Source organism: Pezoporus flaviventris, unplaced genomic scaffold (assembly GCF_033815535.1).
Source record: "Pezoporus flaviventris isolate CSIRO_AGI_PZ_B2104156 unplaced genomic scaffold, CSIRO_AGI_Pfla_v1 ptg000213l, whole genome shotgun sequence".
In the NCBI taxonomy this organism is placed as follows: Eukaryota; Metazoa; Chordata; class Aves; order Psittaciformes; family Psittacidae; genus Pezoporus; species Pezoporus flaviventris.
The window spans coordinates 1,291,560-1,318,560 of NW_026892761.1; the positions used below are offsets into that span (position 1 = coordinate 1,291,560).

At 55.3% G+C, this 27,001-nt stretch overlaps 2 protein-coding genes across 4 annotated transcripts; both read left to right on the top strand.

Moving 5' to 3' along the window:
• The first annotated feature begins 1,787 nt into the window (after nt 1–1,787).
• RAD21L1 (RAD21 cohesin complex component like 1) lies at nt 1,788–14,176 on the top strand. 3 transcript variants are annotated; one of them, XM_061441375.1, is made up of 13 exons: nt 1,788–2,200; nt 4,140–4,269; nt 5,614–5,713; nt 6,730–6,836; nt 7,189–7,365; nt 7,994–8,095; nt 8,515–8,628; nt 9,187–9,416; nt 10,334–10,436; nt 11,176–11,322; nt 12,017–12,096; nt 12,542–12,619; nt 13,167–14,176. In XM_061441375.1, exons 1-13 carry the CDS (start codon nt 2,057–2,059, stop codon nt 13,353–13,355), a joined length of 1,701 nt encoding a protein of 566 aa, XP_061297359.1. In that variant the 5' UTR covers nt 1,788–2,056; the 3' UTR covers nt 13,356–14,176. The 3 variants fall into 3 exon arrangements, with proteins under 3 accessions (XP_061297359.1, XP_061297358.1, XP_061297357.1); XM_061441374.1 differs by lacking the exons at nt 10,334–10,436; nt 11,176–11,322 and having other exon boundaries at nt 1,789–2,200; nt 12,007–12,096; nt 13,167–13,361; nt 14,097–14,176; XM_061441373.1 differs by lacking the exons at nt 10,334–10,436; nt 11,176–11,322 and having other exon boundaries at nt 1,790–2,200; nt 12,007–12,096.
• A 2,350-nt stretch (nt 14,177–16,526) lies between these two features.
• SNPH (syntaphilin) lies at nt 16,527–26,777 on the top strand. Its single transcript, XM_061441410.1, is given in 7 exon segments — nt 16,527–16,622; nt 16,734–16,793; nt 22,666–22,742; nt 23,398–23,513; nt 23,516–23,597; nt 24,849–24,998; nt 25,532–26,777. Coding segments are annotated over 5 exon segments (1,512 nt in total). The 5' UTR covers nt 16,527–16,622; nt 16,734–16,793; nt 22,666–22,698; the 3' UTR covers nt 26,652–26,777.
• Nucleotides 26,778–27,001: the final 224 nt, after the last annotated feature.

The following is a 27,001-nucleotide window of genomic DNA, read 5'->3' on the forward strand; positions in this document are numbered from 1 at the left end:
GCAGAGCGAACGCCCGCAGCCAGCACGGCTCAAGGTGACTCAGAGGTCGGGAGCAAGCAGCGGGCAATGCGGGAGCCAGGACCGGAGGGGGCACGGGCAGGCAGTGAGGACCGGAGGGGGCACGGGCAGGCAGTGAGGACCGGAGGGGACACGGGAAGGCACTGAGGACCGGAGGGGGCACGGGAAGGCAGTGAGGACCGGAGGAGCCGGGCTCATTGTGACCTCCCCTCCTGACACTGCTGGTCCCTGCTTGCCTCCCGCTGATCCCAGCTGCAGCTGCCCTGGGAGCAGGCTCAAATCTTCCCTGGTGCTAATTGGGATCTGGTTATCATCACCTAACACCAGCCCGCTGGGAGAAGCCCAGTGCCTCTCGGTACAGCAGCAGTAGCTGCTGCTGCGCTGTGGCTCGGGAGCACCGGGATCCTCACTGCTCTGCCTGAATGGAAAACAAAGCGCAGAGGGGTGAGGAGCCGGTGATGCTCTGGCTGGTGCCATGTAAGTGTGCAGACAGGCTCAGCGGTGGCTGTGACTGATGCAGGCGGGTGGCCGCGCACCTTCACCCTCCTCCCTCTGCACAGAATCGGGTCCGAAGCTCTTCTATTTCCTTTTTTTTTCCTTCCGCAAGCGTGCCTGGAGCCTCTCGGGAGCTGCTCACCCGCAGGGACGGAGTTGGGGTGGTGCTTCCCAAGGGAGCCTTTGAAAGCGCAAGGGGGAAAGAGGCTGGGAGGAGGAAAAAGAGGAGGAAGAGGGTGAAAAAGAGGGAGTGGTGGTGGAGAAGGGAAAAGAGGAGGAGGGAAAGGGTGGAATTGAAGATGGAGGAGGAAAAGGAGGTGGAGGAGGCGATGCAGGTGCCGGTGCTAACTCAGGTGCCCTTCGCTCCCAAGGAGGCGAGCAGCACCCCGCTCCCGCCGATGGGTGCGCGCTCCCTGTGACCGGCAGCGGGAGCGGGGCTCGTTCCCAGCAGCGTTCCCCTGGGAGCGCCGCCGGGGCCGGGGCTGTGACGAGGCGGGCGCCGTGGAGCGGCTCCGGTTGGGTCCGGGCGCACGGAGCGGGTCCCCGGGAGGGTCCCGTCCCCCGCCCCGCTCCCAGGGCGCGCTCCCGCCGCAGGGCGCGTTTTAACCCCCCCCCCCGCTGCCTGGTTTTGGCGAGAGCGCGCAGGAGCCCCTCAGGCCTGAGGAGGGGCGGACACGGCGGACCCTCAGCACCCATAAACCCACCCCAAACCCCCCGGTACCCGCTGGGTCCCCTCAGTGCCCATAAACCCACCCCAATCCCCCCCCCGGCACCCGTTGGGTCCCCTCAGCACCCATAAACCCACCCCCAACCCCCCCGGTACCCGTTGGGTCCCCTCAGCGCCCATAAACCCACCCCCAACCCCCCCCCCCCGGCACCCGTTGGGTCCCCTCAGCACCCATAAACCCACCCCAACCCCCCCGGTACCCGTTGGGTCCCCTCAGCACCCATAAACCCACCCCAACCCCCCCGGTACCCGTTGGGTCCCCTCAGTGCCCATAAACCAATCCCCCCCCCCCCCCGGTACCCGTTGGGTCCCCTCAGCGCCCATAAACCAACCCCCCCCCCCCCCGGCACCCGTTGGGTCCCCTCAGCGCCCATAAACCCACCCCCAACCCTTTGTGCCCGCTGGGTCCCCTCAGGTCCCCTCCATTTCCTCAGTGCCCGGTGAGCTCCCTCCATCCCCTCAGGATCCGCTGCCCCATTCCCTCAGAACCCGCCCGTCCCCATCCCCTCAGATACCCCCCCCCCCAATCCCCTCAGGATCCCACCAAATCCCCCCCTTGTCCTGATAAATCTCTCCCATCCCCTCACCCCCCCCTTAGATCCCCATTGTCCCCTCAGCACGCAGCTGAGGTGACCTCCGTCCCTCAGGGCCTGCTGAACCCCCTCATCCCCTCAGGGCCTGGCTGGATCCCCCCCATCTCCTCAGGATCCCATCAAACCCCCTTGCCCTGGCCTTTAGGATCCCCCCAAACCCCCCTCAGTGTCCCATTAAATCCCCTCTGTGGCCGCGGCAGGGGCTGCCCTCAGCCCGGGCGCCATGTTCTACATGCACTTGCTGGTGAACAAGCGCGGGCCCTTGGCCAAGATCTGGCTGGCGGCGCACTGGGAGAAGAAGCTCACCAAAGCTCACATCTTTGAGTGCAACCTGGAGGCTACTGTGGAGAAGATCCTCTCGCCAAAGGTGGGGCTGGTCGACCCGGGAAGCTGTGGGGCAGAGGGGTCCATCTGCCGAGGGAGCGGGGCTCGTCACCTCAGGGTGAACCCGTGGCTGTTCCGAAGCCAGCGTGAGGGAAACTGGGGGTGTTTTGTTTAGCTCTCGTTCGAATAAACCCCTGTGACAGGGCAGATATGTGAATAGTGATGGTGCAGCATAGGATCAGGGAATGGTTTGGGTTGGAAAGGACCTGAAGATCATCCAGTTCCAACCCCCTGCCATGGGCAGGGACACCTCACACTAAACCATGGCACCCAAGGCTCTGTCCAACCTGGCCTTGAACACTGCCAGGGATGGAGCATTCACAACCTCCCTGGGCAACCCATTCCAGTGCCTCAGCACCCTCACAGGAAAGAATTTCCTCCTTAGATCCAATCTGAACTTCCCCTGTTTCAGTTTGAACCCGTTACCCCTTGTCCTGTCACTGCAGTCCCTAATGAAGAGTCCCTCCCCAGCATCCCTATAGGCCCCCTTCAGATACTGGAAGGCTGCTCTGAGGTCTCCACGCAGCTTCTCTTCTCCAGGCTGAACAGCCCCAACTTCCTCAGCCTGTCTCCATACAGGAGGTGCTCCAGCCCCTGAGCATCCTCGTGACTGTATGGCAGCTCTGTGAACATTGAGGCTGCAGTAATGCAGTTATGTGAATATTGAAGTGCAGTCACCTTCCTGGAGGGCTGTGGCACACATTTAATGTGCAGCGTAAGCCAGGGTTACCGCGGTGCATTCAGATGGGCTTCTTCACACAGGGACAGAGCTCCGGGGCCTGCTCTGTGGGCACCAGGGCTGAGGGGTGTGAGGCAGCACAAGCCCATCACTGCAGTGTGGTAGCCACGTGTAGGACAGCACTTGGGAATGGTGGTGTTTGTGCCTCAGAAAGATGGAGGAGTCGGGTGCTGGTTCATAGCAGGGGGCTCATAAAGAGCCGTGACATGGTTCAGGGCCCTTTGAGCAGAATGAGTCTGCTGATCTTGTCAAAAGTCATTTATTATTTCTCATAACCACTTTCAGTGGACTTCTTCCAGGTCCCCCATTATAAGCAGGTAAGTACATAATTCAGCATACATAGTGCTTATGAGAGGCCCTATGACCCATCCAAGAGGCTGAAGTCCTCCCCACCTCCCAGATAAGGTGTGACTCAAGCAAACAGATGCAGGTAATCGAGGACCTGTGACTCAGCCCTCAGCCTCTCCATTGCAACCACATCCAAGGGAATGGTGAGGAATGCTTTGCATGGTCACCAGTCAATGGCCCAGGAGATCCAAAGCTTTCAGCTGGTGCAAGCAGACTTTTATTGTTATGTTTTCCCCTATGAAAACAGCTGCTCGATATCTGGCAGCCTGAATCCCACTGTCCTGCATGGGTTACCATTAACGGAGTGCTGTTAAATTGATATTATATGGAAGTGTTTTCCAAGAGGTATTAGAGGAATGGCCCCTATTTTCCCTTGTCCTGCCTCACAGCAGCACCACCACCCTGAGTGCGCTTGATGCAGGGCATATTATGGCCTTTATTTGCATAAATAAGGGCATAGGTATGGTGTCTGCTCAGTTAAATAACCCAAGTGTCAAATACTGGTTTGTGCGCAGCTGCTTGTTGTCTCGGGGTGTGTTACACTCTTTGTTGGCAATTAGTTGAGATGATTTAGATAAAGGAAGAGCTTCAGTTCAGGCCTCACGCTCTGGCACAGCAACCTTTAGCAACAGAGGCAGCTAGAGGTTTCCAGGCTCTGTTTATGATCCTCTACATCAGCACAAAGCCTTGTTGAATTTCAGAGCTCTGTACTGGTGTCTGATACTGGAACTCTGTCACTGCTGTGTCACAGCTCCATTTGAATGGGAAAACATTTCCGTTTTAACGGTTTTGCCCCAAATCCTACCTCCTGGACAACCTTTTTAAACCATCACAGTTTACAATAGCTCTGCGGACCTCTGGACACTTACTCCTTGGAGTGGTGCGGATTTACCACAGGAAAGCCAAGTACCTCATGGCAGACTGCAGTGAAGCTCTGACAAAAATGAAGACAGCCTTTCGCCCGGGTACGTACAGAGCTCTGCATCTTTCACCCGTGTCCTTTACAGCTCTCATTTTCAAAGGTAATTGTGGGTATTCCTGTTAAATACACATTATTGACCCCAAACCTACCAGTGGCCTACTGCTGATGTTTAATTTAATGCCGTTTCAGGTCTTTCACTCCCTTAAAAGAAGCAATATCTTAAGTGGTCTTATTAGGAGAAGCTTCAATTCGGCCTCCATTGTTGGCTAATTGATTTTAATTTCCGATGACACCAGCAGCATTCTAACCGAGTGTTAGTGCCAGACCTGGCAGTGGGTTTTGAACCCTACCCATGAAGCCAGCCAGGAGGGAGCAGACACAGCTGGATCCTTTCCCAGCTGGCTCGATGTTTGTCATTCTTAGGCAGCAAACGAGGAGGCACTGTTGTCTAATAAAAGGCTAACAACAGGACATCAGCATCTATTGTGAGCCCTAATGTGCTTTGTGACCTGGTCTGTTTGCAAATGCCTACCCTACATTATTCTCAAGGACAGGATCATAGGATTGAAGAATTATTTAGGTTGGAAAAGACCTTTGAAATCATTGAGTCCAACTGTTAACCCAGCCCTGCCAAGGCCTCTAAGCACCACATCTACATGTCTTTTAAATACCTCCAGGGTTGGTGACTCTACCACTGCCCTCAGCAGCCTGTTCCAGCGCTTGACAACCCTTTGTGAAGCTTTTTTTCCCCTTAATATCCAGTCTAAACCTCTCCTGGTGCAGCTTGAGGCTGTTTCCTCCTGTACTATTGCTTGTTACTGCCCAGGGATGCTGTCATTCTCCATCAGAAACAGTCAGAAGTGATCTGACTTAGGAACTAACCTTGTTCTGAGCAAAAGATTGCATTAAATGACCTTTGGAAATCCCTTCTCACCTGAATTGTTCCTAGATCCTTCCATTAGTGAGTATTTGCACTCTCACTTCATAATTATTTGATGCTGAAGAGCAGTTCTGCAGGCACTGGAGAGGGAAAGAAAACACAATAATTCATCTGGAGCGGTGTGGAAGACTCCAGGCTAAATGTCAGCTGTGAGGATCTTCCAGGGACTTCAAGTAGCTGTTAATAAACCCCATATATTTACTTTATCTCATGTCTTGTAGCAGCAGACTCTGCTGTATCTGTAAAAGAATATAGTGTCTAAAATATATGTAAAGGAAGGATTTTACCTCCACTTTGGAGTCCTGTTGACACAGGGCCTAAGCTTTGCCCTTCTGTTATTAGAAGAGCAGCAGTCCTTCCTGACAGGTTTATAGTTCCAATACACATATGTGGGAGAGCATTACTTTTACCTTATTGATGCTTACTTTGTGCTGATGTCTGTTCTAGGCCTTGTTGACCTTCCCAAGCAGAACTTTGAGGCTACTTATCAAGCCATTACACTACCTGAAGAGTTTCATGATTTTGAAACACCGCTACCTGACGTAAAGTAAATGCTTCCCTCGGTTTTATTCACTATCTTCAGAAGTAAAAGATACCCTCATGTTATCTGACCGAGATTCAGGTGGAATTGTTTGGCTTTGATACCTGGATTCTCCTAAATGCTGAGTCAGCTTTGTGAGGCTGCAGTTGAGCCCCTCAAAGTCTGTTTAATCGACAGCCCTTTACAATGAAATAACGCATGAACTTAAGAGTTCAGGGTTTCAGATTGCCAGAGTGAAGCCTGCAAACCACTCTCTGACCTCAAGAGAAGGTAGTGTAAATCCTGTTGTAAGAGCAAGGGAGCTCTGGTGAGTAACCTCACCACGTTGTACTGCTCCCTTGTGTAACTGCATTTAATTTCTGGCTCTTTGGGGCTGGTGTGTTCTATGAGCAGCAGTCAGCTTGGCTCCTGATGAAAAGCCAGCACATTTCATTGGCTTTCCTGACACAAATCAGCATTAATGTAGAAACACTGATAGAAAACAGGAGGCCAAGACATGTTGCGATAGCTCTGCTGCCCCCAGAGGTCTGGGATAACGGATTTCTCCTGAGGCTTCCTCTCTACCCCCTCATGAATGCAATTTAATGGGGTCTGTTTAGGATTCCCCAGCTGCCTCCTGGCCAGGGCAGGGTCAGTCCCCACTGTGTGATGTACACTGGAGGCTGCACAGAGCTCTGGCCAGCCCAGGTGGTGGCCTCCTGCTTGCTTGGAGGTACCACTGCTAAAAAACACCCAGCACTTGGCTTCCAAATGCTTATTTTTAGCTTTTAGAGGAAATTTAAAGCTGGGAAATTTCTCCATAAAACTCTAACTGGCTCGACTGCAAATAGCCTTGGGGAAAAAATGTTCTCTCCTTGAGGATCAGCCAGGGTGCTTCCAATGCCACGGAAAACAAGCTGTCTTTGGGGGTTTATGATAAAACATCAGATTGGTGGCTGTTTAGAAGGAAGTTTTCACATTCCAGCCTGATGCTCAGTGCCTCTCAGGTCTCCTTTTATTCTGTGTGATGTTTTTTCCATCAGTGCCATTGACGTTGCTGAACACTTCACCTTGAACCAGAGCAGGCCTGAGGACATCACGCTTGCAGAGGATTACGAGAGCAATTTATTTCTTTGTGACAGAAACTTGGGTGAGAGAAGTTGAGAAATCAGGAATATTTCCTAAGGAAAAGTGTGCTTATGCAAAATTTGGTCCAGCCTATGTCCTTTCCACACGTGAAAAGCTGTTCTTTGTGCTGATTGCTCTGTCATACTGTTATATGCTTAAATTTTTTGTGTAGTAACTCCACCTAAGTAGTATAATGTGATAGCAGAGAATCACTCTGCTTTTTACTGAATTAGCTGCAGGTTGCTTTTTGTTCCGTTTGAGGCATTGGGGCAACTTCCAACCTTTTAAAAATTATGTGAAACGTTAGGAACTGGATAGATACGTGTTTCAAAGATCCCTGAAGATGAAGCATGGAATATCCTGTGTTTCTTCAGATGGCAAACCAGAAGCCCTGAGGAAACAAAGCTTCTTTGATGGCAGCATCTTAACAAGCAGCAACAGTCTTGTCGTGGATTGCTCCATGAGTGTGAAAGGGTCTGCTCTGCGAGAGGAGACCTTCTGTTTTGAGTATGACTGCTTTGGAGACGAGGAGGATGCTGCAGATATGATAGGTAGGTTTGACACAGATAAACAGGATCAGTTTCTTTCCAAACATTTTTATTCTGGCAGGAAAACAAACAGGACAGAGTGAAAGCGATTGCTTTCAAAGAGAAGTTCTGTTGTTTCCTTGTTGAATTCATGCTTCCTTTGCATTCTACTTTGCACTGAATCTGATGTACAACTGACATGAGAATCCATGCCAGACATTGCCAAATAAGAACTTTTTAAAGGTTATATTTCAGGCTTTTAGAATTAAAGGCTTTCCAGTTATAGTTAATGTTGAACCATTTAGTTCATGTTTTTGAAGGTGAAGCACTGCAGCAATTTTATCCTTATTGTAAGAGCAAAGGCAGCAAAGGAGCTTCTACATCTTTATGGCTTAGAGTAGTTACATAAACCTCTTTAGATTTATACCTTTTAAACAATATCAATATAATACTTTTCAGAGCAACAGTGGCAACTCAAAGTGAAGAGTAACCATCTCCTCTTTGCACCCCTGAAAGCCACCATTCCACTGTGGGAGCTGAGCGGGTTTTGTTTGCTGAGGATTAGCCTTAAATAAGTCACATAAGTTTGTATCAGGCTATTTCATGGCTGCTAAGGCTTTGAATGATTAAAACGATGTGTTTTATACATAAGAAATCCTGTTGAGGGACGAGAACACAGGCCTGGGTCAAGACATTCTTGGTATGGAGGAAGAAAACCCTTTGTCCCAAGAGCCACTGGAGAACAGCACAGCCGGTGAGTCTGCAGCTCTTCATCCACCTGCTGCCTCCACAGCAGGAGATCACTTCTGGAGGGGAAGGGAAACTGCCCGAGGGTTTGCTGCAACTTTGAACTTCACCTATGAGTATTTCTGGCTTCGTATTTCAACAAGTGACACTTCAGTCAGATCATCCGGTTGTTGTTTGTCTTCTTTTGGTTTGAGACCAAGACGTTGATTTCTGAAGTGTTTCTGGAAATCTTTTGATGTCTTAAATCCTTCTACCCCCCCCCCCCCCCCCCCCCCCCAGTTTCTTTAACTGTGCAATTACAGACAAAATCATGGTTCTTTAATTCTGATCTTCTTTGTCTGATATCATTCTGTGGTATGAGAGAAGAAACTTTACAAGATGGAATAATTTCTTAAATTTTGGGTTACTTTCTGGGTTTTCTTATAGTTGAGTCCTGCTGTGCAGACACCACCAATAAGGAAGTCAGTCACCTAGTGAGTGAAACCACACTTGTGTTGAAAGAAGATGATGGATTTGTGCTTGAGCCACTTGATGCTGCAGGTCAGAACGTGACCGGTTTCTTGCTGAATGTTTGCATCAACAAGTTCGTGTTGACACTATTATTTAGCATTCTGGAATTCTCCAGCCTGCCAAAACAATATTGGCCATATAACCAATCCCTGGCTTTCTTTCCTGTTTACTACACACATCTTAATCCAGCTGCTAAAGGATTAAACTGACAAATACAGATATTCATTAGGAGGTAATGAAACCTGGTGAGGACATCAGCAGTTCTTGGAATAATTAACTTCCTGATGGATTAGAGAGAGATTATTCAGTCCTGGTGGCATATCATGTGTCCTCATTAAGGTCTCATGTTCCTGGTTCTTTAGTGCTATAGTCATATGTCTTCTGCCATTAAACGTGTGGAGTTCCTGTACAGGAATACAAGGAGTATATGTACGAATACCTTTGAGGAAGTGGCCCATGTGCTTGTACTTTGGTTTTCAAGTCTGTGTGATGTTTTGGGAGGTCGTCAGCCTGTCCGTTTGAGTCCAGTGCCTCTTCCATACCTGAGGGTTCTGTGAATAGGCATTATTTAGACCTTCTCTCTTTTAGCTGTCACCCAGAGGAAGAAGAATAGAAGGAAGAGGAAGTTGTTTGTGGATGTAGACAAGGAACTCACCTGCTATGCCATGTACAACCAACTGAACAACTGCACAGACATCATGGCCACCTTGGACCTCGCCCCCCCAACCAAAAAAACAATGCTGTGGAAGAAATCCGGAGGTGTGGATAAACTCCTGTCCCACACGACACAGCTGCTGCTTCCTGCTAAGCTGCAAATGGTAAAGAGTCTTGTATCACCAGTTAGGTTAGGAGCTCACCCTGAGAGGTTTTTCAGGCTTGGGTTGCTGTGAACTCCTTCCCATGTGTGCGGCACCACTCAAGTCCTGTTTTGCAGTACAGTTGGGTTGGATACGTGATGGTTATTTCCGTGCTCTCAACTGGAGCAGTTGCTCCGTTAGGAAGCCCATCTGTAGAGCTCAGGGCTTTCATCTCCAGCTCCCCATCACCAAGTGAAAGATGACAAAAAACCCATGAGAAGCTGACATTCCATTTCATAGTCGTACAATCACAGAATGGTTTGGGTTGCAAAGGACCTTAAAGATCAAAGCCTCTCCTGTCCTCACGTAGTATCTGTCAGATTGTTCAAAGAAGCTGGTAGTAAGTTTAGAGCTGGTGATAAGATAAAGAAGAGCTAAAGGTGATAATGAGAGGCCTGGTATAAGCCATGTGCAACAGCCTTACTGCAGTGCCTTGTGCTGTGTGGCTTGGTGAGGGCAGGGCAGCAGGGGCTGCAGGCCAGCAGCAGCACTGCAGGTTCACAGCAGCACAGCTTCACCACTCAGAGTCCAGGGACAGAACTACAGCTCACTCTCCCAGGGATGAATGTTACCCCCACACACAGAGCTGCAGATGTTTCTTTCTTTCGTCCTTCCTTACTGGCTGGCTTCAAGGAAAACCGATCCAAGCTGTCCCTAAGATGTTTCTTCATGGAGTTCACTGCAGTGTTGAAGCTGCAGAAAGCTATTATTAAAAAACAAATACAAACATCCAGGTTTTCAGAACGACCTGATTCAAATACCTAAATTCTGGGTTGCAATAACTGATCCACAGCTCAGCTTGATACCTTTGTGTTGGTACTTGCAAATAGTGTGATGTGGTGCTCTGAACGCAAACCAGTGCAAATAATTGCTTGCAGGTCCTTGCAACATGCTTCAAGAGTCACGGATTTAAGATGAGAAGGAAGGAAATACAGAGGGAGTCTGAAACGGAGGAAACAAGAAAAGAGCAAGAGACCACAGGTAATGTTCTAACTCTGCTGTTGCAGAATTAGCTGTTAGAAAATACTCCCTGTTTTAACTAATGTTTAAGAGAATGGGCGCTATTGTACAAAGCAAAGGCCAAAAAAAGTTTAATGTTGAGGAAATTGGCTATTAATTTATTTTTTGTTTTTTATAAGTACTTTGTTGTTCTTTTGTTCCTTAGCTCAGAAATTAAAGTCAAGTCTTTTTCTTCCTTGTGCCATAAGGAGGTATTTTTGGATTCACTTTTGCTTCCCAAATTGTCTACCACACAGCAAATTTGTTTTAAAAAAGAACAAAAGCTTCCCACTTCTTCTGAGTTTAACCAAACCACCCTCCAGATTTCCAAATTCATGTCAATAACATGTATTTGTAACTTGAAGACAGCGGTTGGGTTAATACCAAGCGAGAGGAAATGTCCTATTTCAGATGTGTGGAGGTGATGTATCTGCTTTCACCCCTTTGCTCTGCTAGAAATACAATCTGGGTGTCTGCCTCCGTTCATCGGCACAACCACCTCCTGCAGTGCCTAAAGGTCAACTTCTAGGAAAGGGAAAACTCTCTTGCCAGGTTCTTCTTCTTCCATGGTCTGATTGGGAAGATTTATTCTGTGTTTAGTCCTTCTGGCTCTTGCTCTCAAATATTGCTAATGAGGGTGTGACTGTTGGGTTTCAATGTATTTTGAAGGACAGAGATTGCCAGGAATTGCCTCTTAGACCTTGTTTTTTCATTAATACAGAGATGCTGATAGTAGAAGAGCCAAGTTTCCTGCAGGAGTCAGCTCATTCAGACACTGAGAGAAAAATTAGACATGATTCGTTTATGTTGCCATCAGAGGATAACAGAAATGTAACTGATGATCACTGTGGTGAAACTATAATGAGCAGTTTCCATAAGTTTTAGACACCTAAATGCATTTCTTTGTGGTGTTTTATGCCAGGGTTCCATTCAAAGAATGTGAAGAAGTTCCTACTACTTGTTTGAAGACATGCTAGAGGCAGCTGATAGCTTATTTAGAGGCATAAAAGTTTATTTATAAGCACTTTGGTAGACACAATGAATTAATGATTAATTAAAATGTCTATTAATCAGTATAGATTGCAGTCAGATCACTAATTATACATGAAAGCTAAATGTGAAATACAGCCTCTATACTGCAGAGACCAATCTAATCCTTTTTATAAAGGATAAAACTTACCTCTTGTGTCTCATATTGAGGAAATAAGCAACAACAAATCGCCTCTTTCTGCTGTCTTTACTCAGGCTGAGGTACAAGGGCATTCCTTAGGGACTATGAGGCTTGTTAAAGTTGGAAAAGCATGACAAAATTGGATCTAACTGTAGCAGAACATGTAGGGTCTGTGCCTGAAGCAAGCCTGCGGGTGCAGATCAGCTGTAGGATAAACACTAAAGCAAAGTCCTTTCCTAGTGGGATGTAGTAAAAATGGGGACCATTCCATCATCTTGGCAAACATTTCTTGTAATACATTATTGGAGCAGGATTGTGTTGTTGGGATTTGCACTGTACCCATGAGCTGCAACTCCTGTTGATCACTCTCTGTTCTGACAGCAGGGTGCAGTGGTTTTGTCTGAGAGCTCCTCACTGGTGACCAGCATCCTGGGCCAAGAGGCTGAAACGCAGCAAGTTGAGCTAACAAACGTATGTGTGCCCCAGGCTGACTGCTCTGGCCCGTGTCACGCTCTGTTCTTTCTCAGATAGATTAAAATAGCAGTGATGCCATCATGGCCTTGTTTGGCTGCACTCACATCACCTTTAGCCTTCAGAAGTTAAGCCTGAAGCCTAAACCCAGCTTTTTGAGCAGCTTTTTTGGCCCTGACCACAAATGCTGTCACAACCCAGGCATGCAGAGCGGGGCCATCTCCGCAGTGCTACCATGCACCTGAGCTCCTTGGTAGCAGAAAGAACGCAGTTAGCATTCCTTTCTGTTCCACAAAGCCTTGTGTGACCACAGAGGTGTCAGAGGTTCCAGATATCCTGAGTATGACCACCAAAATGCCCAGTTCCAGCTAGGGTTTTCAGTTAGAACTCTTGTCCTTGTTATCATACACATGCTACCTAACCTTCTCTTCTATTTCCTCTCAAGGAGCTCACAAGGAACAGGAAAGACAGTGAAGAAATCAGATGGAACAAAAGAACTCTCCAGTTCCTAAAAGCCTTACAGGTACCAGTGCTGGATTTTATAATTAGATGCCAAACCCTGGGGTTGATTTCAGTTGGACCCTGTCAGAAATCTCTTCCTTATGGAATCCCACACTGGTCTGGGTTGGAAGGGACCTTAAAGGTTCCAACTCCCTGACACAGGCAGGAGCACCTTCCACTAGGGCAGGTTGCCCCAGGCCCTGTCCAACCTGCCCTTGAACACTTGACCCCATTACTGCTGCTGTGTTTCCTTGGGTATTTACTTGGGAAACCAGGATTCTGAGTGCCTGACATGGTCCAACAGAAGTGTCAGACTATCTCCTCCTTGTAGAATCAAGGAATCGTGGAACGGTTTGGGTTTGAAGAGGGACCTTTCATAGAAGTATAGCCATATAACCCCAAGAAATAACACCACTTGCTTAGCTGAGGCACTGCTTGCCTGTGACAGAGGTGATACCCAGCACCCGGAGAACAGGCAGTGATGAGTTCTATTGGTTTGGATGCTGAAAACCATTTCAGATGTGCTTCACCTGAAAAGCCAGCCTGACTATCCCGCTTTCCTCCCGCAGCACCTGAAGAGATCCGGGGTGAGCTCCTTCAGTTTCCAGGATCTCAGTCGGAAAAACAACCGGAAAGAGGCCGCAGCCAAGTTTTACATCCTGCTGGTGCTGAAGAAGCAGTCGATTGTGGAGCTCAGGCAGAGCGTTCCCTTCACCGACATCACAGCCACCACCGGCCCTATGTTTGATGCTCACTGACCTCGGGTCAGAGCCAGATAAGCCACCAAAACTCAACCTGATTGGTGAATGATTGATTGATTGGTGATTTTCCAGCAGATGGATTCCTGGGGGAAAATGACTGAATGTCTTGTTAAACCATGGAGCCACCTCTGAACTGCCGCCTCACAGGCGTGTGCCGTGTGCCATGATGTGCCACCATGGTTACCAACATGTTCCCTAGCTTGGTTAGTTTTAATATAGCTGGTTTGGTGACAAGCAGTTACTTATTCTGTTAATAAAATACATTAGGGAAGGATTTATGTTGTGAGGGATTTTAGGAAAAGCCCTTAAAAATCCTTTCTGGGAGACAGGATTTGAACTAACACATGTGTTAATTCTCATGCCATCGGTAAGAGAAATCTGCTGACCTCCCTGTATCCAAAATCCACCTATTTGCAATGATTCCTTCCAGAGAAGGGCCGGTGTTTGCTATTTCAAGGCCCAGTGAGGCAGTGCCTCCAGTGTTGTTTCCATGTGTTCAGGCAGGGAGAGGTTACCCAGTCCATGAAAGAGTCGCATAAGCATCAGGACAAACCCTCTCCTCTGCAAATCCTCCAATTTCACGTTCCGTGGAGCATGTTCACTTAAGGATGAACCCTTTGATTTATGTGTAGCCCTATTTAAAAATGGCTGTTAAAGGAAACCTTGTCGTTCTTTGCAGTTGCATCTAATTTAGGATGAGTTTTAACACTTGTACTGCCATGTGGTGGTGTTTTCCAGGCACACTGAACCCGTGCAGGTGGCTGTGGGTACATCCCCTCCTGTTACCATGAAATCAATAAAAACCCGAACATGACATCTCCTGTGCTCCTTGGTGTTTGTGCTCAAAGTTCAAACTGGGATCTCCTTCTCAGAGTCAGTGTTTTGGGGGATTTTCTTACAATTTGGAAGGATGGAGGATGTTGGTGTCCAGGTGGTCCCGGTGTATTTGTGAAGAGCCTGTGCTGGGCCTGGGGCTGGGGCTGGGGCTGTTCCACCTGGATTCTTACTTCTATTTGATAAAATAAGCAGTAAGAAGCCTTTGCTTGCCATGGCTTTACCTCTCTGGCTGTAAGGGAGGGAAAAACAACCCTGTTTGGTAAAATTCTTCCCATTTACTGCAAGAGAAATGGCATTTTCCTTTTCTGATGGGAACGGGAGCGCTGCTCTCCAGAAGTGTCAGGCCAAGACTGCTTGAGGGTGGCGTGCTCCCCTCTCCTCTTCTGGGACTAGTTTGACTTGGGAATCAGGTACCAACCTGGGCTCAGGGAAGGGTTTGGTTCCCTAAATCTGACTCTCAGTGAGTGCATGGCCAAAGGAGGAGCAAAAACCTCCCCCCTGTTCCCCTGCACCAGCCCCAATCCCCACCAGCAGTGTCCAGTGAGCCCCTGTGACACAGAGGGAGGGGAGGGAAGGAGAAATCCTATTATTCTCACCCCAAAGCCATCCGAAATGACTCTGCATCTCCCACCAGCACCGCTGCCACGTGGTAAGAGCAGCTCCAGTGGCAGCAGAGGCGATAACACATTCATTTTCCTTTCAGGGAGAGCAGCTCTGTGCTGGATTCACCAGGAAAGAGGGAAACAAAAGGAGGCTGGAGGCGGGCAGGAAGAGATGAGAGGCAGGAGACGTGTACATGGAAACGAGTCGGTGTGTCGGAATAAATGAGGTGCAGACCTTGCAGGAAATAGGTGGGGAACAGAGTGCAGGTGTTCCCAGAGCAGGTTTGTCAGAACTTGGGAATAATGGAGGGGGAGTGAGGGAGTGTCCCTGTGAGGGCAGGGGGAGCACAGGGCCGTGGCCTCGGCTCCAGCCCCAGACGTGGAGCAGGTTCTGCTCTGACCCCACCAGGGTGTGAACTGCTTCCACCCACAAGCATGTACACAGGGTGTTAGGGACACGTGTGTAACGTGGGCACACATATATGTGCACATCACTGCTCTCCCAGGCTGCAGCCACCCCTGGGTCCTTTCAGCTGCAATAACTGCCAGTCTGGACCAGAGCAGTGAGTGTCCCCCTGCACTGGGCACTGGTGAGGCTGCACCTGCAATCCTGGGTTCAGCTCTGGGCCCCTCACTACAGGAGAGACGCTGAGGTGCTGGAGCAGGGCCAGAGATGGACAGCAGAGCTGGTGCAGGGCCTGGAGCACAGGGGTGATGGGGAAGGGCTGAGGGACCTGGGGGGTTCAGTCTGGAGAAGAGAAGGCTCAGGGGGGACCTGATGGCTCCCTACAACTGCCTGACAGGAGGATGGAGCCAGGAGGGGCTGGGCTCTGCTCCCAAGGGATGGGACAAGAGGAAATGGCCTCAAGCTGCCCCAGGGCAGGTTTAGATGGAGCTGAGGAACAATTCCTGCCCCAGAGGTGCTCAGGCATTGGAACAGGCTGCCCAGGGCAGGGCTGCAGGCACCAGCCCCGCTGGTATTAAAAAGACGTGGATGTGGCACTTGGGGCCATGGGTCAGTGGTGGCCTTGGCAGGGCTGGGTTAACAGTTGGACTCCATGATCTTAAAGGTCTTTCCCAACCTGGTTGATTCCGTTCCGCCTGGTGGCTCGAAGCAGCCTCGCCCTGTGCCTGCTCCTTAGTTTGACAGGTTGACCCTCGACAGCCCCAGGAGGAAACACGCGGTGACCACACCGTGCTCGGGACATCGGACGTGCCGCGGCAGCCGCTGCCAGCCGGGGGAAGCTCCGACTTGTGCTCGGTCCCGCTGGCTGTCGGTGGCAGCGGGAGCGGGGCCCTCGGCCGCCGGTAGGGAGCAGGGAGCAGGGAGCCGGGATCATCGCTCCGGGATTTATGTGGCTGCGCGCAGTGCGTCACTGGGAGCACACGGATGTCCTGTCCTCCCAGTTGGGCCGGTTAGATGAAAACTGCGGCGCTGGGGGCACTCCAAGGGCCGGGGGGCCGCAGCGTGGGGCTCCCCCTTCCTCCTCCTCCCTTTCCTCCTCCTCCTCCGGGGTTACTCGGGGAGAGGAGCGGAGCGCCGGGACCCGCGGGGCTCCGCTGCGGGGAAGGGACCCCCAAAACCGGCTTTTCCTTAAAATTCAGGGTTGTGCATCCCGGCAAAGGGGTGTTGCCATAGAAACGGGGGGGGGGGGGGGAAACCCGGCGGGGGGGGGCGGTGCCGGCGCCGCCGTCGCTTTAAGAGCGCAGAGGAGGGAGGCAAATTACGCAGCTGCAAGGCTCATCCCTCCCTCCATCCCTCCCTCCCCGCTTCCATCCCTCCTTCCCTCCATCCATCCCGCCGCACCCATGGAGGCCGGCGCAGGTGATGGAGGTGGGGGGGGTACCGGGATGGCGGCGGGGGGGGGGGGGGGGGGTCTCCGGTCCGTGCCCCGCTCCGCCGCTCACCGCCAGCTCTTCTCTCCCTTCCCGGCAGGTCGCTGACCCCCCCCCGCCGGCGCTGCCGCCCCGGACATCGGCAGCGGGGCCCGCGCAGGTGAGCGGGGAGCGGGGCGGGGGGGTCCCGCGGGACTCGGCCCCTGCTGGGTGCGGAGCGGGGGGGGGGGCACGGTCTGGGGGTGCTCGGGGCGGGTCGCGCATCGGGCCCGCAGCGCACCCGCATTGCATGCACGGGGCACGCCCACCGGCCCCGCAGTGCATGCACTGGCCCCCATGGCATGCACCGGGCCCGTATCACACTCGCCAGACCCACATCTCATGTACCTGCACCTGCACCATGCACACCGGTCCTGCATCACAGGCACAGGACCCATATTGCAGGCATTAGACCCTCACAGCAGGCACTGGACGTACAGGATGCTCACCAGACCTGCAGAGCACTCGCCAGACCCTCCCTGCATGCTCCAGACCCCCATCCCATGCACCAGACCCTCCCTGCATGTGCCAGACTCGCATCACATGCCCCAGTCTATCTACCCCTGTAGGACCAGACCCTCCCTGCATGCACCAGACTTTCCCTGCATGCGCCAGACCTCCATCACATGCATCAGACTCTTCCTGCATGTACCACATCTCCATCACATGCACCAGAGCCTCCCTGCATGTGCCAGACTCTCCCTGCATGCACCAGACCCACATCTGCTCATGCAGCATCCAGGCATCCCTCCCGGCACCATGGGGCGTTGCAGGAGCCGGAGCTGCTGTGCCATTGAGGTTTCATGATTTAATGGCTTAGTGCTCCATCTCGGAAGGGACCAGGGGAACACACGAGCTGCCTGATGCGCCAGGAGCTCGTTTCTCTCCTCCCCGCAAGGTCAGTGCTGCTGCTCCTGGTTGTTGTACCCAAACCTGCCGCCGCGCACTCGTGGGGCTTATCCCACACCGGGGTCCCTCATTGTGTGACCCCATGTGTGCACTGGGGATGTGGGGCTGCAGAGGTACCTGTGGGGAGGGGTCAGGAGGGGCAATGCCTGTGCCTGAGACGGGAGGTTTGGTGGGGTGACAAAGTAGGCCCAGTGGTGCAGGGAGCCAGGGCTGAGCCACCGTGACCACCGTCATTCCCAGCTCAAGGTGGGTGCTGAGGAGGGAGGCTGCTTCTGCTGCACTGAGACCATGCAAGGGTGCGGAGGGGAGGAGTATCTGCTGTGCTGGGAGCTGGGTTTAGCTCCCATGTTTTTGCCGTCATATCCTGGAGGAGTGGGCTCTTCCTTCTCCTTTACCAGCCCTCAGCTCGGCTCTGCAGCAGAGCACCGGCACGGGGATGGGCTGTGTGGTGTGATCTCATGTGTACCCCCAACCTGGGGTGGGACCGTGGCATCTGCACCCCAGGCATCCTGCTCCTGCTCTGCTGGCAACTGCTGCAGCGCTTGCCATGGAGCTCTGTTCCCTTTGCCTGCAGAGGCCTCCGCAGGGACCAACCTGTTCCCTCTGCTCCAGGTGCTTATTTTTAGCTGCTGAGGGCCAGGAATCGCCACCTCCCACCCTGCGCCACGGCCAGGTCAGCTGGAAAAGCGATGAGCTGCAGAACCCGATCTGTTGGAATGGGCTCTGCTTTCCTGCAAGCTCTGGGTGTCAACTCAGCGCTCTGTAACAAACGAGGGGATAAAGGAGAGGCTCCTGCGGCCCGTTACGTGATGCAACAACTCTGAGCAGCATTGATCTTTCTGGGGCTGTTGCATAAACGTCCTGCGTGGTTTGTCCCTGCCCTGAGCACTCTGCCCTGGTGCGAACTGGAGCATCTCCCTCTGTCCAGGACCCGGGTGAAGCCCTGCTTTGGGATGAGCCCATCCCTGCTGGAGCAGGGAGCAGAGTGCCCGGCTCCTGGGGATTTCGCTGCTCCACTGGAAACTCCCAAGCAGGAGCAAAGCAGCTCCTGTCTCCCAAAATATCCCCTGTGGCAGGAGGAGGAGCCCAGACATCATCACTGTGCACCCGGCAGCGCTCGCCTCCTGCCTCGGATGGTGCCTGTGGTGCCGATGCCCTCCGTCACTGCACCCCGGCTGCTGGATCCTGCTGCTTCCCGCCCCCCAGCTGCATCCCAGCCCCATTCCAAGCACACACCGACCCCGGCACTGCTGGTTTTGCTCTGTCCCAAATGAGGTTGCTGCTGCTCGGTTGCCGCGTTGGGCGCTTTGCTTATTTTTAGTGTGGAGGAAAAGCAATGGGAAGGGCAGGAAGGGCTTTTTGTTCCCTGGGAAAGCGAAGCTGTGGTTTCCCTCCCCCTGTTGCTCTCTGCTTTTAACCTTGTTAGTGCTGGAAGGCTGGATATATCCCACCCAGTGGGGGGGATCTGCAGGGAATGCACCCTTCTTCTCCCGAGCTTTCTGCACCATTGGTGAAGCTGCTTTCAGACGCTTGGGCTCGGTGCCACCGCTGCAAAGTGTTCCTAGCACAGGATGTGCCATGTCATAGAATAGAATCATGGAATGGTTCGGGTTGGAAAGGACCTGAAGATCATCCAGTTCCAGCCCCCTGCCATGGGCAGGGACACCTCACACTAAACCATCTCACCCAAGGCTCTGTCCAACCTGGCCTTGAACGCTGCCAGGGATGGAGCATTCGCAACCTCCCTGGGCAACCCATTCCAGTGCCTCAGCACCCTCACAGGAATGAATTTCCTCCTTAGATCCAATCCAAGGTAAAGGAGAGCAAGCAATCCAAGGAAGTGCAGTGGCTGCTGGGCCCCTGGGTCAGGGCTGACAGAGGGTTCCGTGTGCTCCTCACTGTCCTCTGTGCTCCCCGTGGGTATGGGATGAGCCCTGAACCCTGCAGAGATTGAGCAAAACAAGATGCTTTGGAAGCTCCAGAGCCTGGAGTTGTGAAAGCCTTGAGGAACAAGCTGAGGACCCATCAGAGGTGATGGCGAGGGGGTCCCCTGGCCCTGTGTCCCATGCAGGGGCAATGCCTGCCTGTCCCTGTGTGACCACAGCAGGCACAGAGTGCTCGGAGTGGTTACAACCAATGTCCCAGTGCAGGGCACGGGGACCTCCTCTCCTTGGGGCGAGAGGCTCTGGTGCTCGGTTGTGCTCCATCCCACCCCATTGTGGGTATCAGCTCTTCGTGCTGTAGCTCCATCTGTTTCCTTATCAAGGTCCATCGCTTTTATTTAGTGTGAATCCCCCAGGCTCATTCTGCACAGAATAAGCCCCATTTTGTGCTGCTGTTTTCAAAGGGGCCTCTCTGTGAGCCGGGAGATCCACAGGGAATTTTGCTGCCCTTCCCTGTGAGGGTGCTGAGGCGCTGGCACAGGGTGCCCAGAGAAGCTGTGGCTGCCCCATCCCTGGCAGTGCTCAAGGCCAGGTTGGACACAGGGGCTTGGAGCAAGCTGCTCCAGTGGAAGGGGTCCCTGCCTGTGGCAGGGGTTGGAGCTGGAGGAGCTTTAAGGTCCCTTCCACCCCAAACTCCTCTGGGATCCTACTGGATGGTTTTCAGATGTTAGTGACCTGCTCTTGGTTACCTCCCTGCTTCCTGCCCCTCGGGGCTGCTGTTGTCTTCCTTGCTGGAGAGCGGGCAGCGTGCTCAGGGATGCAGTTGTTCCCCTTGGAATGCTTTCTATTTCCTTTCCATTTGTTTTTCCTGATCCCTGGTCAGTGAACAGCCCCCCCTGCCCATCACCAGGAAAGCAGAGCTCTTCCTCCCTTGATAAGATAACCTTGGATTTCCTCTTGCTCCCTTCGCCCTGCAGCTGCTCATCCCCGTATGTGCCGTAGTGGTCGTTTTAAGGGCAGAGAAGTGATTCCCTCTGTTGTTAGATGCCAGTTAACTGTGTCCCATGTGGAAGGTGCGTTTTCAGTCTGCCCCACTTGCCTGTCCTCAGCAGCCCCAGGCTTTTGGGGAGGCTGAAATGGCCCTTTCATTCTCGAGGAATAAAGACAGTGATGATTTATTTATTACCAGTGGTTAAATTCAAGCTGCCCTGGGGCAGCCTGGGCAGAGCCGGTACCCAGGGAGGTGATGCACAGCTCAGCATCGTTGCGAGAGGGGGACCCGGGCAGGGTGCAGGATGGTGCTGAGCCCTCCATGGGATCTTGGTACCCGCTGGCAGCAGCACGGGGCTGCTCGGGGCTTCCCACCCTAAATCTGGTGCCGCGCGAGGCATCGAGCGTGGGCTCGGGCGCGTCTGCTGCAGTGGGAGGAGGAGGAACTGAGCTCAGCAGGCGTGAGGCCGAATCCTGCTTCCCCACGGAGCTCTTCCCGGCTGCGGATGCTGATGCGGGCGCCTGGGGGGCAGTGTGGGAGCCCCCGGCGTGGGTACCAGCCCCTGTGGTGGATGCACGGGTGCTCTTTGGGTGCTGGCGCTGACCTGGTGTTAATGGAGCAGAGGAGGGAAGGACCCCTTGGCGTGGGGGTGATTGCTGTGACCAGGGAAGGGCAGGAGGCAGCGGGGTACCACGGGGCTTGCGGCTGTGAGAGGAGTTAACCTCCATGGCTGTGAATGTCCTTAAAGCCCTCCTGGGAGCAGGAAAAGCAAGGCAGAGGCTGGCCCTGCTGTGCTGTGCTGCAGCCCTGCGTGGAGCTGCTGGAGGATGCTCCGGGGCCAGCTCAGCTCTGGATGCTGATTCACGCTGCTGCATTAGCAGAGCCCGCAGCCGCCCGGCCGTGCACGCCACGGACCCGGCAGCAGTTGTCTGACAGGGCAGAGCTGTCACCCCCCGGCAAATCCATCCCAGAGAGGAGCAACAGGACCCCCACATCCTGGTGCTGGCACCCCCCCAGTGTGGGGCACTGGGTATGGCAGGGCTGGGCTTCTGTGCTCTGCATCGCTGGGCTCTTCGTGGTTTTGGGGTCAGGGAGTAGTGAATCCTGGGCAGAGGAGAGGCCTGGGCTGGCTCCTCTGGGCTTTGGGCATTAGGCAGGAGGTAGCTGGAGAAAACAGCCCTGGGCTGACAAATGCAAAAGGCTGCGTTGGGGACAGCTCTCTGTGCTCCTCTGCTCCTGTCCCTCTTGTCCTGCCCCTTGTGCTCCCCTGGAGCAGGGCCCAGCAGCACTTGGTGTTTCCAATTGCCCCTCAGTTATGAGCTGGCCGGTCCCATTGCCCGCATTGCTTTGGGCTGGAGCTGCCAGGATGTGGGATAAATACCAGCATTGTGAATGGGATGGGGAGAGCTCAGTGGCATCCTGGCCATCCCTGTGAGCACAGCGGTGCCATGGGATGCTCAGCGGGATGGACGTGCTGAGGGGACGCTTTCGGTAGCTCCCCTCTGCTGCAGCATCCACATCCCACCCCATCCCATCCCATCCCAAGGTGCTGCCTCTTCAAGCAGCTCCAGCTGGTTGCTGCGAGCCTCTGGATGTGGCCTATTTATTTACAGCAAAGGGGCTCTGTGCTTCCCAAGGGATTATCTGCTGCTGCTGCCGCATCACGCCGGATCTGGGCTTCCTCACCCGGTTTCACTGGAGCACGCCTGATTCTGACTCACTTTAGAACAAGCAGGTCCCAGGCTGCTGCAGGGCCCCTGCCTGGGCCAGGGCTGGGGGTCACAGCCCCTCTCCCATCTCTGCTCCGAGAGGTGTCAGCCCTGAGGCACCCTGCATCCCGGATCTCCCTTTGCCTGCAGGGAAAGGGACCTGGGCCAATGGAAAGCTTATCCCGTGCCTGGAGACTGTGGGGAAAGGGGCTCAGACCATGGGTAGGCACCCGTTACGCTTCTGTTTGGCCCTATAAAGTGCTCAGCCTGTGCCCACAGCATCCCCTGCAGGATAGGACCTTGGGCATGCACTATCCCGGCACTACTGGGCCACAGGAGTCAGGCACAGCCCAGATGTGCAGGGGATGCATTCACATCTGTACAGGAGGCTTTGGGGACTAAGCTGGTGCCGTGGTGCAGGGGCCCACCTCTGCTTGGCCCCCGGCTCCCCAGGGCCATTCTTTGCCTTCAGCTCCTCTCTCTGTTGCCTTTCCCCCACAGCTCCCCGTGCCCAGGACCCGCGGTGCCGTGGCCATGTCCCTGCCGGGGAGCCGACGCTCGTCCACGGGATCCCGAAGGTGAATATGGCTCAGGCTCCGGGCGCAGGGAGGGGACGAGCCGATCCCCGCCTCACCACCAGCGGCCACGCTGCAGCACGAGCCCAGCCTGGCTTTGGCACTTCCCTGTGTGTGCACGCAGCCCCCCCGAGCGCTGCATCCCTCCCTGTGCATCCCTGCCGCAGCCGGGCAATGGCAGGCGGTGGCAGAGGGCCCCGGCAGCGGTGCAGGCACTGGGTGAGGCTGGGAGCGGGGTCAGCCCTTGGGCAGCCCCTCCTTGAGCTGCGCTGAGCAAGGACAAGAGGGGGGAAAAGCTTTTATTCCTCTCCAAGCGTCTCCGTGACCTGGGCTGCTGCTGTTCAGGCACTGGGTGCCACCAGCAGCGCTGGCAGGGAGCAAAGGCAGCTCTGCCCACGTGTAGGTGCTGCCCTGCAGCAGCACTTGGGTGCCTTCAGCTCTGCCAGGCTCCCAGGGCCCTCCCGAGGGGCTCCTGCTGTGCTGGGGATGCTGCGCCAGCATCCAGGGGATCGATCCCACACTGGGAGCGGGGAAGCGGGTGGGCATCCCCCCCTCCCCTCAGCCCTGCCTCGTGCCCGTCGCCATGTCCGTGCCATTTTGATCCCTGCTGTTTGTTTTGTCCTCTTGTCTTGTGTGTTCTCGGTGTGGTGGTTGGCAGTCGCGGGGTTTATGGACGGAGTGGCTTTGCCTCCTTCTTTAAGTCTTCAGCGCCCTCAGCCACTCGGCCTGAGACACAGCCTCTTCTCCCTGCCTCCAGGCGCCCCTCGCCCCCGGGAGGGACACCTACGGCACCTCCTCGCTGAGCAGCAGCAGCAATTCTGGCTCCTGCAAGGGCAGCGACAGCAGCCCCACCCCAAGGTAACCCCATCACCCGCGGCCCCCGGGCCGGGGCAGCAGCGCCCGTGCTACCGGTGCCGCTGGGACAGGAGCGCAGGGGCCGGTGGAGCGAGGCTGTGCCAGGGCGGCTGCGGGAGCCGGAGCCGCTGCTGTGTCCCCGTGACCCCCTCATCCTCCTCCAAACCCCTCTGCTGTCATTGTGGTGTCTGCTCCCTCCCTGTCCCCCCGCCTGGCAGCTCAGCACCCGTCCCTTGCTCCTGCCCTGGCTGTGGCTTGCGCGCTGCACGTGTCCCTCCTGCGCTCTGGGGAGCACCCTGGGGCCTTTAGGATCGAAGCCGTGATGGGCAAGAGCTTCGTTTCCATCCCGTCGTGCTCCCGGTGTGCTCCGGGCATGAACAGCCTGGCTCCGAGCTGTGGGATGGGCACTGGCTTGTCCCTGGGCTCTGCTGCTCCTGCCAAGAACCTCCCAGCTCTGAGACGGCATCAAATGTGGGGGGACGTGAGGGGCCTGAGGGTGACCTGGTGACCGGAGCCCACGTGCGCTGCAGCAGGGAGCAGTGGCCATCCTGCTGCCATGGGGTGCTGCAGGGCCAGGGTCCTGCCTGGCTGCTCCTAACGTGATGCTTATGTCTGTGGATGAAGGCTGCCGCCATGCGCAGGGCTTGGGCTGTCCTGCTCTGTGCACAGCGTCCCCACCACCCCGCTGCCATGCACAGGGGCTTTGGGCTACCCTGCAGCAGTGCAGGAGCATCCTGTGCTCAGCCCTCTGCATCTCCCCAGCCCAGTTGTGCAGCCCTCTCCTGGGCTTCAGGCCACAGGCATCACCTCATCCACCCTGGCAGTGGCAAGAGGAGGGTCCAGATGTGCTGCTGGCCCAACCTGGGCAGATGCAGGATGCCCTGACTTGCTGTCCATGGGCAGGACAGCAGCCAGCTCCAGACCTGCTCCATCCCAGACCCACGACCCACCTTCCACCTCCACCCCTGCCAGGGCAGATCCCATCCATCAGCATCCACCATTCCTGGAAAGCTCATTTTGGGCACAGAGACCTCGGTGCTCGCCTGCTCCTGGCTCTCCTCATGCGCCCGCATGAAGCCTGCAGCTCGGCAGCCATGGGCAGCACCAGCGTGGTGGGAGACACCCACCCTGCCCCTCCTGCCCGCAGGGCTCCGTTGGGATGCTCCCCAGCACCCCAAGAGCAGGCATCTCCCTTGGGACCCCCGCGTGAGCCCACGCCGGCACCGGCAGTGGGTGACTCGTGTGTCCCCGCAGGCGCTCGGCCAAGTACAACCTCTGCAGCGACAACCATGGGATAAAGCCGCCGACGCCGGAGCAGTACCTGACCCCGCTGCAGCAGAAGGAGGTGTGCATCCGGCACCTGAAAGCGCGCCTGAAGGACACGCAGGAGCGCCTGCAGGACAGGTGAGGACGGGAGCAGTGGACACGGGTGCCCTGGCACGGGTCCTGGCATTGCCGCCTCCACCAGCAGCTCCTGCATGGCACCGGGACGTTGATGCTTCTGGGCATTCCCAGTTCCCAGCACTGCAGCTTGGCCTTGGGCTCACCGTGGCGCTGCAGGCACGTGGGCGTCCCCATCCAACTGGGATTTGGGGGCCGCAGAGCGCTTAGCTCCCACCTGCAGTGGTTGCTCTGCCCCGTGCCCCTGGTTAAGTCTCTGCTGTATCTGAATGTCAGCATCAGAGGGTGGTTAATCCCCATCTGCTCCTCTCGGGCTTAGGCACGTCCTCGCTGGCGTGCCAGCTGCCATGCACCCACCCGGGGCACCTACCAGAGCATTGCTCCCAAGGGTCCCCGAGCCACTGGATCCATCCCTGGGTCCCAGTGCTGAGCGTTACTGGGTTGACGTGGTTCCAACTCAGTACCGAGCTTGTGAGGCCAGGGCTGGCCCCGCAGCCCGCTCAGCACCATGGCCGTGCCCTCCCCATCTCCCACAGGGATGCCGAGATCGAGGACCTGAAGACGCAGCTCTCGCGGATGCAGGAGGACTGGATCGAGGAGGAATGCCACCGCGTGGAGGCCCAGCTGGCGCTGAAGGAGGCCCGCAAGGAGATCAAGCAGCTGAAGCAGGTCATCGACACGGTGAAGAACAACCTGCTGGAGAAGGACAAAGGGCTCCAGAAGTACTTCGTGGACATCAACATCCAGAACAAGAAGCTGGAGACGCTGCTGCACAGCATGGAGGTGGCGCAGAACGGGGCGCTGAAGGAGGAGGGGGCCGGCGAGTCGGCCGGGGGGTCCCCAGCGCGGTCCCTCACCCGCAGCTCCACGTACACCAAGCTGAGCGACCAGGGGGCCGGGGACCGCAACGTGGGGGGCTCACAAACCATCTCGGTGGACGAGGGGGCCGACAGCGGCTTCATGGGCATGGAGGATGCTCCGGGACACACGGACCCGCTGGAGATGGGGGCTGAGCCCGGCCCCCGCCTGCCCCCCAGCTCCACCTACGAGAAGCTGCTGCGGGGCAGCGCGGAGGCCGGGGTGCAGGCGAGCTGCATGCAGGAACGGGCCATCCAGACGGACTTCGTGCCCTGCCAGCCCGACCTGGACGCCATCCTGGAGAAGGTGATCAAGTCCCAAGCCTGCAGCTTGGGCAGCCCCACCTCGGCCTGGGTGTCCGAGATGGAAGACACGATGCCCGTCCCCGAGCTCTCCAACCCCACCACGGACCTGCTGGTGGCCGAGCCCGACGCCGCGGTGATGGGTGCCGGCGGCGAGGGGGGGCCCGTCCCCTGCCCCAACCCGGCCGTGCGCCAGCCCCCCAGCGCCTCGGTGGCCATCGCCTGCGCGGCGGAGGAGGAGCCCTCGGAGGTGCCCGGCTGCGAGGGGCCCCCGTCCAAGAGCTACTGGAGCCGCCACTTCATCGTGGATCTGCTGGCCGTGGTGGTGCCGGCCGTGCCCACGGTGGCCTGGCTGTGCCGCTCGCAGCGCCGGCAGGGCCAGCCCATCTACAACATCAGCTCCCTGCTGCGCGGCTGCTGCACCGTCGCCCTCCACTCCATCCGCAGGATGGGCTGTCGCCCCGTCGCCAGCCCCGGCGGCAGCGCCCAGCCCTGATCCAACCCCCCCAGAACCCCCCGACCGCCCCCAAGGACCTGACCGCTGATTGTAAAGCCCCAGCGTGTCCCTGCTCCCTGCAGGGATGCGGCCCTGGGGGTGGGAAGGGGATGGGGGGGAGTCTGTGGGTGCATTGGGGTGCGCTGTCAACCCCCCACCACCACCAGCCCGCATCCTTTGTCCTGGATGGGGGAAGGATGGTGCTGGGACAGAGGTGCCAAGTGGCTCTGCGGGATGTGGCGCCCACATCACCCTGCCCTATGGACCCTCTGCTGCTGGCTGGGGGAGGCTGCACCCATGGGTGGGCTCTCCCATCGCTGCACGTGCTTTTCGGTTGTCCTTGCCCTGCC

Excerpts from the sequence above, each read along its gene's own strand:
- RAD21L1 (XM_061441375.1), top strand. The coding sequence starts at position 2,057 with ATGTTCTACATGCACTTGCTGGTGAACAAGCGCGGGCCCTTGGCCAAG. Across the intron at positions 7,366-7,993 it reads GGATGCTGCAGATATGATAG|AAATCCTGTTGAGGGACGAG; the intron begins GTAGGTTTGACA and ends TTTATACATAAG. Across the intron at positions 9,417-10,333 it reads TTCCTGCTAAGCTGCAAATG|GTCCTTGCAACATGCTTCAA; the intron begins GTAAAGAGTCTT and ends AATTGCTTGCAG.